Source organism: Equus quagga, chromosome 7 (genome assembly GCF_021613505.1).
Source record: "Equus quagga isolate Etosha38 chromosome 7, UCLA_HA_Equagga_1.0, whole genome shotgun sequence".
NCBI classification, from domain to species: domain Eukaryota; kingdom Metazoa; phylum Chordata; class Mammalia; order Perissodactyla; family Equidae; genus Equus; species Equus quagga.
In genome coordinates this window covers 640,940-653,759 of record NC_060273.1, presented here as the reverse complement: position 1 = coordinate 653,759, position 12,820 = coordinate 640,940, and the positions used below count along the sequence as shown (strand labels likewise).

Genomic DNA, 12,820 nt, shown 5'->3' with positions numbered 1-12,820 from the left:
GGGCGACACGACCCGCGACCTCAAAGTCTGGAGAAGCACCGAGGGCGGCCCTAAGTGCTCTCCGCCCGGCGCGTTTAGGGGTCTTCCTTCCAGAAGCTCCCCTAGGCTCCCCCCGGCCCCACCCCCAACCTTGCGAGGCCCCGCCCCGGCCCCCGAGACCCCACCTCCGGCTCCCTGAGGCCCCGCCCATGGCTCAAGGCCACACCCCCAGGCCCAGAGGCCACACCCTCTGGCTCCCGAGGCCCCGCCCCGGCGCGCGAACATGGCAGCTGCCCGCGGGCTGTGGGGCTGTGAGGACTCGAGCCTCTGGGCTGCCATCCTGGAGAGCCACGGGGAGGTGCTGCGGGCGCGCGCAGACCCGCAGGGGCGGCTGGAAGCCCTAGACCGATGGTAAGCCGGTGGGGGGGATCGGTTAAGGCGGGCGAACCCCGCTGCCGGGCTCCCCATCACCGTCCTTCCTCAGGTATCGAAGGGAGTTGCCCGCGGCCATCGAGGGCCGCACGGAGAGGCACGTGACACGAGATGAGCTGGAGCGGCTGATGGCGTGGAAGATGGCGGTGAGGGGCTTCCCACGTGGTGGGGCGGAGCCTCGGCGGGGCTGGTCCTCCTCCTGGGGGCGGTCTCCATATCGTGGGCGTGGCTTCCTCCTGCGATTGGTCCCCTCGGCGTGGGCGTGGCTCCCTCTGGGGGCGGGCCCTCACGGCGTGGGCGTGGCTTCCTCCGCGTGCGGGCCATCGCGGCGTGGGCGTGGCTTACCCTGGGGGCGGGTCCTCACGGCGTGAGGCGGAGCCTGGGCAGGGCGAGGGTGGGGTCCCCGGTCCGTGGTGACCCCCAACCTGGCCTGGCCGCAGAGGGGCCGCTTCCGGCCGCGCCTGCAGCAGTTGGTGACCTCCAACGCCCCGGAGCTGGTGGTGCAGCGCTCGGCCACCGCCTTCCGCCTCCTGCCGGACGTGCAGGCAGCAGTCACGGAATTGTGTGCCCTCCGGGGCGTGGGCCCCGCCACGGCCTCGGGTTAGTCTGAAGAGCTGGGTGCCCGGCGGGGTCTCGGGCGGGACCTGTCTGGTAGCGCCCTTGTCTCTGAAACGGGACGATGGCCACGTCCATGCCACCAGAAGTCACTAGGACGGCAGCCCCACGCCAAGACTGTGCCAAGACTGGCAGGGCCTGAGCGCTAGCCGTTCCTACCCGCAGCGGTGCTGGCTGCTGGAGCTCCGGAGGAGGCAGCCTTCATGTCCGACGAGGCAGTGGCCGCAGTGCCGGGCCTGCCAGTCCTGCAGTATACCCTCAAGCACTACATGCTGTACCTGAGCCGGGTGCGGGAGCGTGCCTCAGCCCTGAGCCGAGGTGAGGGGGCTGGCTGTTGGTGGGCAGGGAGGGCATCCAGGTCAAGGGGCAGTGTGCAGAGCTGTCCAGCAGGGCAGGGTGGCCAGTGCTCCTAGTCCCCAGACTCCCTCTGTCCCTCCCTAGGCAGCGCCTCAGGGCCGTGGACCCCTCACCAGGTGGAAACAGCGCTGTGGACTTGGGTTGTGGGGCAGAAGCTGTGCCCCGACCTGCTGCCAGACCTTGGCCCTGGCCTGTCCACCCGTGAGGACACCAGGCCAGCCAAAAAGCGCAGGACCCAGGCCGAATGAACATGGCTATGGCCCAGGGCCTGCTCACCTGCCCTGCAACCTCAGGCTGCAGGTGTCTGGCTGGGAGCTGGTGGAGCAGGAGCCGGCTGCTGTCGGTACTCAATAAATGCTTGCTGAGCTCACCCCTGATTTGAGGCCCTCGGTCCCACCCCAGGGGCTCCCACCTCCTGCACAGACACACCTCATACCAGGTGTGGGGGAGCAAGGGGGAGCCCAGGGCACCCACATGGAGGGAAGGGACATCACGGGCTGCTCAGCAAGTGTGGGGGAGGCCAGACCAGCCCCAGAGCCCTGGTGCAGCCACCTGGTGCTGTGTAAAATATTTATTCATTCTCCAAAAAGGCTCAGACTGCAAGTCCTAGCGGGAATCCCGGGGCAGGGTCTCCTCTGGGGCCACCTTTGGGGACCTCCACCACCAGGCCCAGCCCAGCCGTCCTGCCCCCCAAGGCCAGGAAGGGGCGCCAGGGCTGGTGTAAGGCTCTGCCTAGACTCAGTGGACCACAGGGACCACCCGCCCCCACAGGGGAGAAGCAGCAGCCTCCAGATGTACATTCACGGAGGGTGCACATGCAGGCCCGCCTGGTGGCCGGCCGTACATGCCTCTGCCCCAGCCTGTGTGGCTCCGGGAGCCCCTCAGGGCGGTGGGGGGATGTGGGCCCCCAGCAGGTCGTAGGCGAAGATGTTCCAGAAGATGGCGAAGAGCAGGAAGGTGCCGTAGGCGAGCAGCACCACCCACCAGCCACACTGGTCCCTCAGGCGCTCCTCGTAGCTGCGCAGGATGGTCAGGCCCATGCTCACTCCCACCACAGCACCTGCCAGGTGCGCCATGAAGCTGGGCTGCGGCCCCGAGGCAGGCAGTGGTGGGGAGAAGCGCAGCCACACAGCCCGGCCCACCTCGGAGCTCACTGTGGAGGGAAGCGGCAGGTAGAGGCGCCCTGGCCTTAGGCTGAGGCCCCCCCCAGCCCCTGGCCCCTTACTTACTGCACACCAGGGCCAGCACCATCCTCAGCAGCTTGTAGGGACACCTCATCCCAGCCCAGTTCTGATGGGGCGCAAGACAGAGAGGCCGTGAGGCAGGCCTTGTGGGCCCCTCCCCACACCCTGCCCCATGGCTGTCCCATTACCATGACAACGTTGGCCAGGTGTGCTGAGCACAGGGCGTAGACCCCGCCGGAGCCCCCCACCACAGGGGCCCGCATGTCGGTAATAGAGACGGTCAGGGAGCCTGCATGAGCAAGGGGGGAGCTGTGAGAGTGAGGCCCACCAGTGAGGTGGCCAGGGGGCACACACCTGCCTCACCTGCCAGCACGCCGGCCAGGTAGAGCAGGCTGATGCGGAGCAGGCCATGCACCATCTCCAGGGGCACCCCGATCATCAGCTGCAGGAGCGCATTGAACCCCAGCTGCTCCAGCCTGGCCATGTGGAAGCAAACGGGTTCGAGGAGTAAGATCAGCTGTCGGGCCCCCAGCCCCCGCCTCGAGGGGCTGAGTCCTCCTGACTCAACCAGAGGGATGCCAGAGGGAGCCACTCACCCGACGTGCATAAACATGTAGGTGAGGAAACGCCAGGCCCGGGCACGGTGGCTGGGGTGGTACACGAGGGGGCTCCTCATGTACTCAGGGTGGTAGGTCTGCAGCACCCACTTGTTGAGGCGGGCCCCGTAGCACAGGAACACAACGATCTGGGGGAGACAGGCGTTAGGGCCAGGAGAGCCGGCGAAGCGGGTGATTCCCAGGTGGCAGTGGGCCAGCCTACCTGGGCCAAGGTGACCGAGGCCATAAACACGGGGGGCGGGCAGCTGCGGTGCCGATAAAAGTACCAGTGACGGTCCACCTCTCGGGGCAGGATCTCGTAGGCCACGTAGCGCACGAACCGCTTGTAGACACCCAGGCCTGGCTCGTCCAGCAGCCCGTCCCGGGGCAGTGCCCGCTGCCCGTTGGCGATGGCTCGCTTGAAGCTGCTTGAGCGCTTGCTGCTGATCTGGGGGCGGGGCCTTAGCATGGGCCACGGTCGCCCCACATGGCCGCCCTACCTGTGTGACCTACCCAGCTCCTTACGGGGTCTGAGACCCTGTCCCGTGTCCACAGCCCTCTCCAGTGGGAGGGCAGGGAGGAGGGGCCTGCCCACCCCACTCCACCAAGGCACTGTGCCTGCTAAGACCTAGGTCCCCGCCTTTGCTGCCCACCCACCGTGGCACTGACCAGGTCCACAAGCTCCTGGTAGCAGACCTGGCCCTGCTCGTTGCTCTGGGCCAGGGCCACCAGCATGTCCAGCTTGGCCGGGTCCAGGGGCAGCTCATGGCTGTGCACCAGGCCAGTGAAGGTGTCAGCTCCGATGAAGCCTGTGTTCTCAGGATCCAGCTGCTGGGGTGGGGGATCGCCAGCCAAGGTCTCAAGGTGGGCCCAGCCCCTAGACCACAGGGCTGGGCCAAGCCAGCTGGGGGAGGCAGGCTCTAAGCACCCTCAGGCCAGCCTGTGCCCACATGGTCCCAGGAGCTGCAGGGCACCGGTGCCCAGGTCCCAGGCCTCCACTCCTCCAGCTCTCCAAGAGTCTCCCCGCCTTATTCCTGCCCTGCCCATCCTGGAAGGGTATGGCCAAGGTCTGAGGACAACTGCCCTCCCTTTCACCCTCCTCAGGCGCCCTGGTCTGGCTCATCCTCTGCTGGAGTCTCAGGCAGGGGGCTGAGGTCTTGCAGGGAGGGGACTTGGGGGTATGGAGCCAGGTAGGGGCTGCTCTGGGGCTTTCTAGGGCTCCATCTCCCCACCCCCCAGACGAGGCAAGGCGAGGGCCGCAGGGGGCGGTGCCGGCGCCCCCATCCCCCCACCTCGCCACGCACCTGCTCCTGGATAAGCTGCAGCAGCGAGCTCCTGTCCATAGAGCCGGGCCGGGCCGGGGGCCGGGGTCGGCGGCCGCGGCCGGGAGGGGCTGCTCTGCGGACGACTCCGCTCCGCCCCGGCCCGCCCGCTCCGCCCGCTCTGCTCCCTCTGAGCCACGTCACGGAGCTGCCCGCCCCCGCTGCACACGCCGCCGCCGCCAGCCCCGCCACTCGCGGCCGGAACACGCGCACGCCCTGCACGCGGACGCGCTCCTAGCAGGAGCAGCCCTGGCCGGCACCCCAGTCCCCCTGCCCGGCTGAGCACTGCGCCAGGAGAGCTCCCGGGTCTCGGCTGCGTGCAGCTGCGCCTTCCGCCGGGACAGCAGCTGGGAAACTAAGTCACTGGGTGGCACCCAAGCCCCTGCCGCACGTGCCCCTTTGCGGGGGGCTGGGGCCTCAGCTGCGAGGTCACTTCTTCCAGGACCACCACATTGCCTGTGACTCCCCAGGCCAGAGCTCCCTTAAGTCACCTGTTGCCAGACACACTCATTCCCTTGCAGTTGGGCAGCCAGAAGGCACCACCTCTCCACCAGGTGGGCGTTAAGGCCAACGGGGCAGCCAGGAGCAGGGGAGACAGCTCCCTGCAGCTGCTCCTGCTCAGAGACCAACCACGGCACACACCTTGGGCTGGAGGCCCCTGACCACTCTTGCAGCCACAATGCCTGACCCCAGGAGACCACTCAGTGGCCCAGGCAGAGTCATGGCCATTAGGGGACAACCCCCAACGGACAAGGCTGCAGGTGGGATAGGGATGGGCCTCATTTCCTGGGGAGGGCAGGTGACTCCTCCAACTACAGAAGTGACACAGACTATGGGGATGTGTAGCCATAGCAACCCCCTCCAAGGGCTGCTCAGAACCCTCACGCCATGGAGCCATCGCTCCCGGCAGCTGAGCCTCAGGAGAATTCACCGGCTGGAAACAGCATCCTGCCCTGCCCTGAACCGGGTGAGACCCACCCCGCGGACCGTGAGGCCGGCAGGTATGGCAGAGGGACAACTTCAGGGTCCAACCCCGGACCCTCTGGGTCAGGCCGAAGCATCCCTGGGGGGCAGGCAGCTCCCCCCACCTCCTACGACCAGCACATCCAGGCACCAGGAGGGGCCCTGGTCTGGAGGGCCTGCCTTGCATAGAACAACTCTGATGGCAGTTAGGATAAGGGGAACTTATCTGGGTGGCTGAGGTCCTCCACCCAGCCACGCCATAGGCCGTGTCCGCTCCAGGCCTCAGAAAACATGGCCAGAAAGCTCCTCGGACAGCAGGTGCTGAAACCCAAAGCCAAGCCAGGTCCCCTTCTCAGCCCAAGAAGGGTTCTCTGTCCCCTGTCTGGTGGGAGGGACAGAAGCCTCTGGAGGAAAGAGGAGGGAGAAGAGGGTGGCTCCCCCAGGCCAGGGCCACCCTGCATGCCAGAAGCAGGACACTCTGGACCCCGGCACACTCGAGTCCCTCCTCAATCCAGATCCTCAGTGCAGCCCGGCCAGGCTGACAGGATGCTGAGGTCTGGGGAGTGGGCACTGCCGCAGGGCATACCCAGCCCCCTGCAGGCGCGCACTCTCCACCAGCACAGACCTCAGTGGCTGCGGAGGCTCCCAGGCTGCAGCTGGGCCCTAAGTGGATCTTACACTGGCCTGAGTGAGGCTCAGGAGGGGGACCTGGGCCTGGAGGGGAGGCAGGGTGGGCAGGAACTGGGTTTCCAGTCCACACTGAGACAAAAGATGGTTTTTAGCTGATTCAAGAAAAGTCACCTTTGGAAAGTGGGAACCAAGATGAAGACACAAGTCAAGTTTAATTAGAAAACCCAATTTCATGTCTTCTGTGAGAGACACAGCCTTGGGTGGGGGGAGGTGGGGGTCCACACAATGGTCCAGCCACTTCCTGCTTCCACTTCCTACCTTTGGCTCAAAACTCTACCCTCTGACTCTTCATACCCACTGGCTGCTTCAGACCAGGAAGAAACAATGGAGCCCTGAGAATTCGGGTCTGGGGTCACTGGCTTCCTCACTCACACCCCCCAGTTCCTCCAACACATGGTGCCCCCAAACATGGGCAGTGCTTGGCATCTGTGGCTGTGAAGGACGCAAGCTGCCAAGACCAGGGGGGCCACTCCGGGATCGAGCAGGGGCAGGGCAGTGGGCCCCGTCCTCAGAAGCAAAGTTCAGACAGAAGGAAGCCCCTCGAGGTCAGACTGCAGGGCCAGGGCCTCATCGGCTCTTCACCAGGACCCTGTAGAGTGAGAAGCTGAGCAGGGCAGCAAGCGCGGCCCCGACAGCCCCCAGTGTCACCCGCAGCCAGAAGGAGGAGGTGTGCAGCTCGCCGGGAGCCAGGTGCCTGCAGGAGAGACGGGCTGGTTGGAGACACCCCTGGGGTTCCCCCACTTTCCCTCTTGGAAAGTCAGAGCCCTGGAGAGCTGCTCCTGGTCAGTGTCCAGCACACGGAACTCGAGGTCCTGAGAGCCCCGCCCAGCCATCAGCACAGGACCAAGGCCCACCCTGCAACCCTGACCGACTCCAGTCCTGACCCCAAGCTGTCCCTCTCCTGATGACAGGGACATTGGTGCCCCAGGACGGGGACAGGCCTCCCACCACAGGGGCTGAGGTGCTGATACCCACGGGAAGGCGGCCATGGCGGCGAGCCTGGTGAAGACAGCCGAGCTGGGCCGGGCTGGGCCCATGCAGGAGAAAGGGGTGGGGGCAGGCAGCCGGTGCCGGCGGCAGAACTCAGCTGGGGCCAGGCCAGGCGGCGAGACACCTTCGGGCAGGTCGGCCTTGGAGGAGACAACGAGGCAGGGCGTCTGCCCATCCATGTAGTGGCGCTGCAGGGAGAGGCGACGTGAGGGTGCCGTCATGTGGTGGCCGTGCCAAGGGTGTGGGTGGACCCCGGGGCGGGGCGGGCCGGGCCTTGCCTTGTAGACGCTGGCACAGAGCGCGAAGGACGTGGGGTCGCTGCCATCGAACATCAAGCAGGCGACGTCGCAGGCGGCGTCAGGGGCAGCATCCAGCAGGCTGTCTGTGCCCACCTCGCACAGCTGGACAGAGGGCGGCCTCAGAGGGGTGCGGGGCTTGGTCCCCTGGGGACGTGTTGGGACAGCTCCCCCCAGCATGGCCCGGGGTCTACCATGGGGACACTTGGCACTCACGATCAGGTACTTCTCTTGCCCATGGACCTGCACCGTGTCGATGGCGTACGTGGTAGGTTCCTCAGGGGGCGCCGTGGTGTCCTGGTGCTGAGGAGGGAGGGGCCTGAAGCTCCTGGCCTGATGCCCCCAGAGCCCCTCCCCTGGAGGCCTCAGGTGGGAGCTGGGTCCCCTGGCCCAGCACAGGCGGATGCTCACCCCCAGGCTGCGGCCAAGAAATGCCTGCAGGAAGGCAGACTTGCCCACTCCGCGGGCCCCCACCACCTTGCACAGGAGGACGTTCCTCTGCGTCTGCCCCTTTTCCTGGTCCAGCTTCTTCTCACGGGTGACTGTGGGTGGAGAGCAAGGATGAGGGCAAGTGAGGGGCTGCCAGGAGGCACTGGGCCCAGTGGAAAGACAGGCACCCACCTGTGATGGCGTGGGCCTGGGAGTCCTGCTCGCAGAGCACGGGGTAGCCCAGGTAGCCCAGGTGCTCGAGACAGCGCCGCACATCCAGGTAGGCCACCAGGCTGAGGGAGGGGCGGCATCACGACGGGCAGGGAGGTTGGGGGGGGCGGGGCAGGCCAGGGGCTGCACTTACGTCCACTGGCAGAGGTACCCATGCAGGGACAGCCGGCCGGCTTCAGTGCGGACAGTCTGAGGGAGCTGGGGGCCCCAGGGGGCAGCCGGGAACACACTGAAAAAGCTCTGCAACTCCGCAGAAGAGAGGGCGCCATCGCAGTCCTGGGGTAGAGAGGCCGCATTAACACGGTGACGGTGACACACACCACGGGGCGGGGTGGGGCGAGGCATGCCAGGCATGGCGCCCTCACCTGGTCGTGCTTCTCAAACAGCCTCTGCACAAACTGGTAGCCAAAGTGGTTGAGCTCGGTGCTGCAGCCCGGGGGCACGTGGAGCCTGTAGGGGGCACGGGGGCTGTCGGGTTCCCAGGGGAGCCCCGTGCACACCATGCATGGCACACCTTCTGCGCGTTGCCCTGCTGGCCCTGTCTGTGGTCAGACCCTCCCCGTGGGACCTGCTCTCCCCACCCCCAGCCCAATGCCAGGCGGCAGAGCAGGCAGATATGTGGTGGGGTGCAAGGGGCTGTTGGCTGAGCATGCATCTCAGCCCTGCCCACCCCTGGCAGGGCACCCCTGCAAAGGCCATCCTGACAGGAGCCAGCCTCTGCCCAGAGCAAGTGCTCCAACCCCACCCTGGGCCAGATGCCCCGAGGGCCCCAGGCCCTGTCCAACACTGAGTGGAGAGGGGAAGCCCTGAGCCCCACCACCACCCACGGGGGGAAGAGGTAGTCGTCGGTCAGCTCGAGTGTGTCGCCATAGCCAAAACGCCGCAGAACGGTCCACGTTGTCTCGTGGCGGCCACGTTGCACAAACAGTGTGTTCAAGAAGAGAAAGCCTATTCGGACGGAGCAGAAAAGGGGGTGGCACCAGGCACAAGTGGGCCCCTCCCCACACCCAGGGGACAGGCAGGGCATGGAGCCTCACCGTCCAGGGTCAACCGGTCATCCCGCACGCCTCCCGCCACGTTCTTGCACACCACCATCTTCACGTCCTCCAGGGCCTGCGGGACCAGGGGGTGCCCGAAGCAGGATTTCTGCCTCCGAGAGAAAGTCGCCATCAGTCAGCCAGCTGTCCTGGTGACTGCTCGGTGTGGTCACAAAGGGTGGCCGAGGCATGGAGTGCGGCTGCGGCCTGAGAGGGATGGGCACCGCCAGGAGACCAAGGGGCCGCACCTGGAAAGCGTTGAGCTCCTCGTCGCTGAGCGCCTGGTCCAGGTCCTGGTCCGAGAGCCTGAAGATGCGTGTGAGGGCCTGGGTGCACGCTGGCCTCAGCTGCGGAGACAGCTGGGTCAGTACACCCCGCAGTGCTGCCACCTGCTCCCCTGGCCCACCCACGCCCGTCACCCACCTGCTTGGCCTCGGGGTCGTAGAGCGGGGCTGTGGGGTGCAGCACGGCCTTCTGTGCGTAGTAGAACAGCTCCGAGATGTTCCTCAGGTTCTTTGCTGAGCACTGGGAGAAGCAGGAACAGACTCAGAGAGGTGCCAGATGCCAGGAAACTCAAAGGGCCCCAAGGAAGATACAGGAACAGGGGTCAGAAGCCCCTGCTCCCAGGAAGCAGGGTCCCACATGCTCTCAACGATACAGTTGGCCTGTTCCAAGCTCCTAGGGCCACCAGCTGAGTGCCTGCCGCAGGGCCTCACCTCTGAGCCCCATCCCTGCCCCTCCTCTTCTCTACCTCAGTGCCCTGCCCAGCCCTCCCACCCTTACCTCAACACAGGTCTCGATCTCAGGGAACTCGCTCATGATGGGCAGCACGGCCTCCATGGAGCTCCCTGGTCGGAGGTCCGACTTATTGCCCACCAAGATGATGGGGACCCTGGGGGAGAGGCCCACGGTCACCAGGGATGGGGGCTGGTGGGGCCCAGCTCCCCTGGGCCTGCCCGTTACCTGGGCTTCTCAGTCTCCCCATTGACCAGAGGGATCCATTTGGTTCGGATCTGAAAGGCAAGGACCGGCTGTAAAAAGAAGGGCCAGCTGGACCCATGGCTCCCGTTTGGAACTCTATCTGGCTCAAGGAGAGATGGGGGGCAGTAAAGGCCCACTGAGGGCCAAAATCATGGCTGCTAAGAATGAAGCCAGTGGGACAGAGAAACTGGCAGAACCACCTCAACTGATCCCGGCAGTTCCCAAACACCCCCAAGGCGCCTGGGGTCGGTAGCCCAGGGCAGCCCCTTCCACAGACCTAGTGTGGTCCAGACCCGTGGCCATTCACGCTGTCTGCAGGAAGGCCGGGTCCCAGGGGCTCCCTGGGGAAGCTGTAGAGGTCCTGACCACAGACCCCCAGACCCCCAGCATCTGGGGTAGCTCCATGAACCTCCCCGTCACTCGTCAGAGATGGGGTGGCCAAGGGTGCGAGTTGCCCAGAGCCCAAGTCAGCTGAGTGGGCCTGGGGTCTGTGCAGAGGACAGGCCAATGACCGAACTAGGTGTCAGCAGCAGGGACCCCGGACGGACGGGAGGGAGCTCCTTCGCTCACCTTCTCGATGGTGGCCTCCTCAGACACGTCGTACACCACACATACCACGTTCGCCTGTGGAGAAAGGAGTGTGGCACCGTGTGACCACAGGCCTCCTGCTCCACCCTGCCCCTGGCACTCACAGGTGGGTGAGGTGTGACTGAAAGGCCTGGGAAGCCCACCCTTCCCTGGTACCCCTCCAGCTGGGGTCCCCTGCCACATCACACCAGGACTGGCAGTCAGCTGCTCAAACCTAAGATAAGCTCTTTCCTGCCCGCGCCACTGCAGACGCCAGGCCCCAGCACTGCAACTCTGGCCAGTGAGTCCCCTGGAGGACCCAGGACAGACAAGGCCACCCCCTTTACTCCTGTGTTGCTGTGGGCAGACGGGATGATGAGAACACCAGCACAAAGGGCCGATGATGGCAAATGGCCTGCCCCCAAGGAGCTGGGACCTGCACCCCTGCCCAGTGGCGCCCCTAGGAAGCAACAGAAGCTGAAGGGGCAGCACCGCCCCCTGTCCCCTGCCACTGGAGCTCGGTCCAGGCACAGCCTCCCAATAACACGTGAGCAAGGGCCTGTGTGGCTTGCAGCCCTGGTCAGGGTCCCACAGCGGCCCCAGGCCCAGGGCGGCAGACTGGACTACAGGCACAGAGCTACCTGAGGGGCCCACCCCAGGGTCCACCAGAAGAGTGAATGCTGGGCACAGAGAGCGGGGAGCGGGCCAGCCATGCAGGTAGGAGAGACCAACCATCCCTTTCCTCCCTGGCTCCCAGCAGGGCGCGTCCTGGGAAACCCCACGACTCCCACGGCAGAGAGGTCACAGCAGAATTAGCGAGACCGAGGCCGCCCTGAGCACCTTAATCCAACCATTCAGGGAGCCAAGCCGATCAGGCCAAGGTGGCAGCCCATCCCCAGGGCCTGAGCGCCGCCGGGCTGCACACCAGGTTCCTGAGTCCTCAGGACACACTGTACCTTGTGGATCTCATCCTGGAGCTCCTCGACCGTCTGCTCAGCTTCTGGACCAAGGAAGAGACCCCACTGCAGACCTGCCCCAAACGCCTGCTCCTGGGCAGCACCGTGGGGCGGGGGGCTCTACCTGAGTAATCGACGATGTGGGTGGGCACCTTCTCTGGGGTGACATCTGCTGGAATGGTGATCTCTTCGGCCCGAGGAGGGACCTGAAGCAGACCCAGCCATGAGGGCAGCTCGGCCAGAGGGAGGTCGCCCCGGGGTGATCCCAAGGAACCCGCGGGGCCTCAGTCCCTTCGCTGCGCTGCCCTTACCTCCTCGGGGAACTCCTCGCCCACCAGCGACAGGATCAGCGACGTCTTCCCCACCTGGGCTACGCGGGGCAGCGGGGTCAGCGTGCCAGTTCAAGGTCGTGGCGCCCCTTACCACCCCAGACAGGCCCGGCCCCGACCTCGACTCGATGGCCCCAAGAGCCCCGCAACCCCCGCCCTCTGACCCTGACCTCGACCCCGGAGGCCCCAAGACACCCCCCTCCCTACACCCCCCTCCGCGACCCAGACCCTGGCGGCCCCAAGACCCCGGCTCTGACCCCGACTCCGGCGGCTCCAAAGCCCCCGCCCTGACCCCGACCCCGGCGGCCTTCAGATATCCACCCTGACCCCGGCGGCCTCAAGACCCCCACCCTGACCCCGACTCCAGCAGCCCCAAGATCTCCGCCCGGACCCCGACCACGGCGGCCCCAAGATCCCCGCCGCAGCCGCGGGGCGCCTACCCTCGCCCAGCAGCAGGATGCGCACATCCCGCTTCATGGCGCCGCCCGAACTTCTGGCCGACCCCAGCCACCTCTCCGCGGCCGGCACTTCCGGCCCCCGCCGCGCAGCCGCACTCGCGAGCCGGGCGGGCCAGAGCGGCCGGGCTGCGCGGTGGCGCCACCGCGCGGGGGCGCCGGGCACTGCAGACGCCGCTCCGGCCGGAGGGGGCGGGGCCCTGCGCCAGGTGCCGCCCCGGCCCCGCGGCTCCGCGCTTGGCGCCGACCAGCCCCGAGCGGCCCACTCCGAGCAGGGCAGCCCTCGCCGCCGGACAGGCCGGGGCCTCCAGGCCTTGGCACCGCCGCTGGCCAGCGCAGGGGCCTTGGCAGGGAGCAGGAGGTCTCGGAGCTGGGCAGGGGCTGAGCTCAGGCCAGCTGGGAGGGCCAGGC

General features: G+C 66.6%; 3 protein-coding genes across 12 annotated transcripts; 1 reads left to right on the top strand and 2 right to left on the bottom strand.

Annotated features, from left to right (window-relative positions):
• The first annotated feature begins 124 nt into the window (after positions 1 to 124).
• Positions 125 to 1,760, top strand: LOC124241650 (uncharacterized). The gene is made up of 5 exons (XM_046665579.1): positions 125 to 390; positions 464 to 557; positions 852 to 1,011; positions 1,192 to 1,344; positions 1,468 to 1,760. Exons 1-5 carry the CDS (start codon positions 263 to 265, stop codon positions 1,629 to 1,631), a joined length of 699 nt encoding a protein of 232 aa, XP_046521535.1. The 5' UTR covers positions 125 to 262; the 3' UTR covers positions 1,632 to 1,760.
• A 355-nt stretch (positions 1,761 to 2,115) lies between these two features.
• RHBDL1 (rhomboid like 1) lies at positions 2,116 to 6,133 on the bottom strand. 6 transcript variants are annotated; one of them, XM_046665572.1, is made up of 8 exons: positions 4,468 to 6,133; positions 3,821 to 3,994; positions 3,387 to 3,611; positions 3,164 to 3,312; positions 2,931 to 3,043; positions 2,756 to 2,856; positions 2,613 to 2,673; positions 2,116 to 2,536 (listed from the first exon to the last, which is right to left on the bottom strand). In XM_046665572.1, exons 1-8 carry the CDS (start codon positions 4,504 to 4,506, stop codon positions 2,265 to 2,267), a joined length of 1,134 nt encoding a protein of 377 aa, XP_046521528.1. In that variant the 5' UTR covers positions 4,507 to 6,133; the 3' UTR covers positions 2,116 to 2,264. The 6 variants fall into 6 exon arrangements, with proteins under 6 accessions (XP_046521528.1, XP_046521529.1, XP_046521530.1 ...); XM_046665573.1 differs by having other exon boundaries at positions 3,833 to 3,994; XM_046665574.1 differs by having other exon boundaries at positions 3,833 to 3,991.
• A 130-nt stretch (positions 6,134 to 6,263) lies between these two features.
• Positions 6,264 to 12,490, bottom strand: RHOT2 (ras homolog family member T2). 5 transcript variants are annotated; one of them, XM_046665565.1, is made up of 19 exons: positions 12,395 to 12,490; positions 11,937 to 11,995; positions 11,750 to 11,831; positions 11,626 to 11,669; positions 10,673 to 10,726; positions 10,085 to 10,134; positions 9,905 to 10,013; positions 9,545 to 9,646; positions 9,370 to 9,468; positions 9,122 to 9,230; positions 8,912 to 9,032; positions 8,450 to 8,534; positions 8,218 to 8,360; positions 8,046 to 8,146; positions 7,836 to 7,966; positions 7,641 to 7,727; positions 7,407 to 7,529; positions 7,114 to 7,316; positions 6,264 to 6,832 (listed from the first exon to the last, which is right to left on the bottom strand). In XM_046665565.1, the coding sequence occupies exons 1-19, from the start codon at positions 12,429 to 12,431 to the stop codon at positions 6,706 to 6,708; spliced, it is 1,866 nt and encodes a 621-aa protein (XP_046521521.1). In that variant the 5' UTR covers positions 12,432 to 12,490; the 3' UTR covers positions 6,264 to 6,705. The 5 variants fall into 5 exon arrangements, with proteins under 5 accessions (XP_046521521.1, XP_046521518.1, XP_046521520.1 ...); XM_046665562.1 differs by having other exon boundaries at positions 7,407 to 7,727; XM_046665564.1 differs by having other exon boundaries at positions 7,407 to 7,727; positions 11,937 to 11,990.
• Between the last annotated feature and the right edge of the window lie 330 nt (positions 12,491 to 12,820).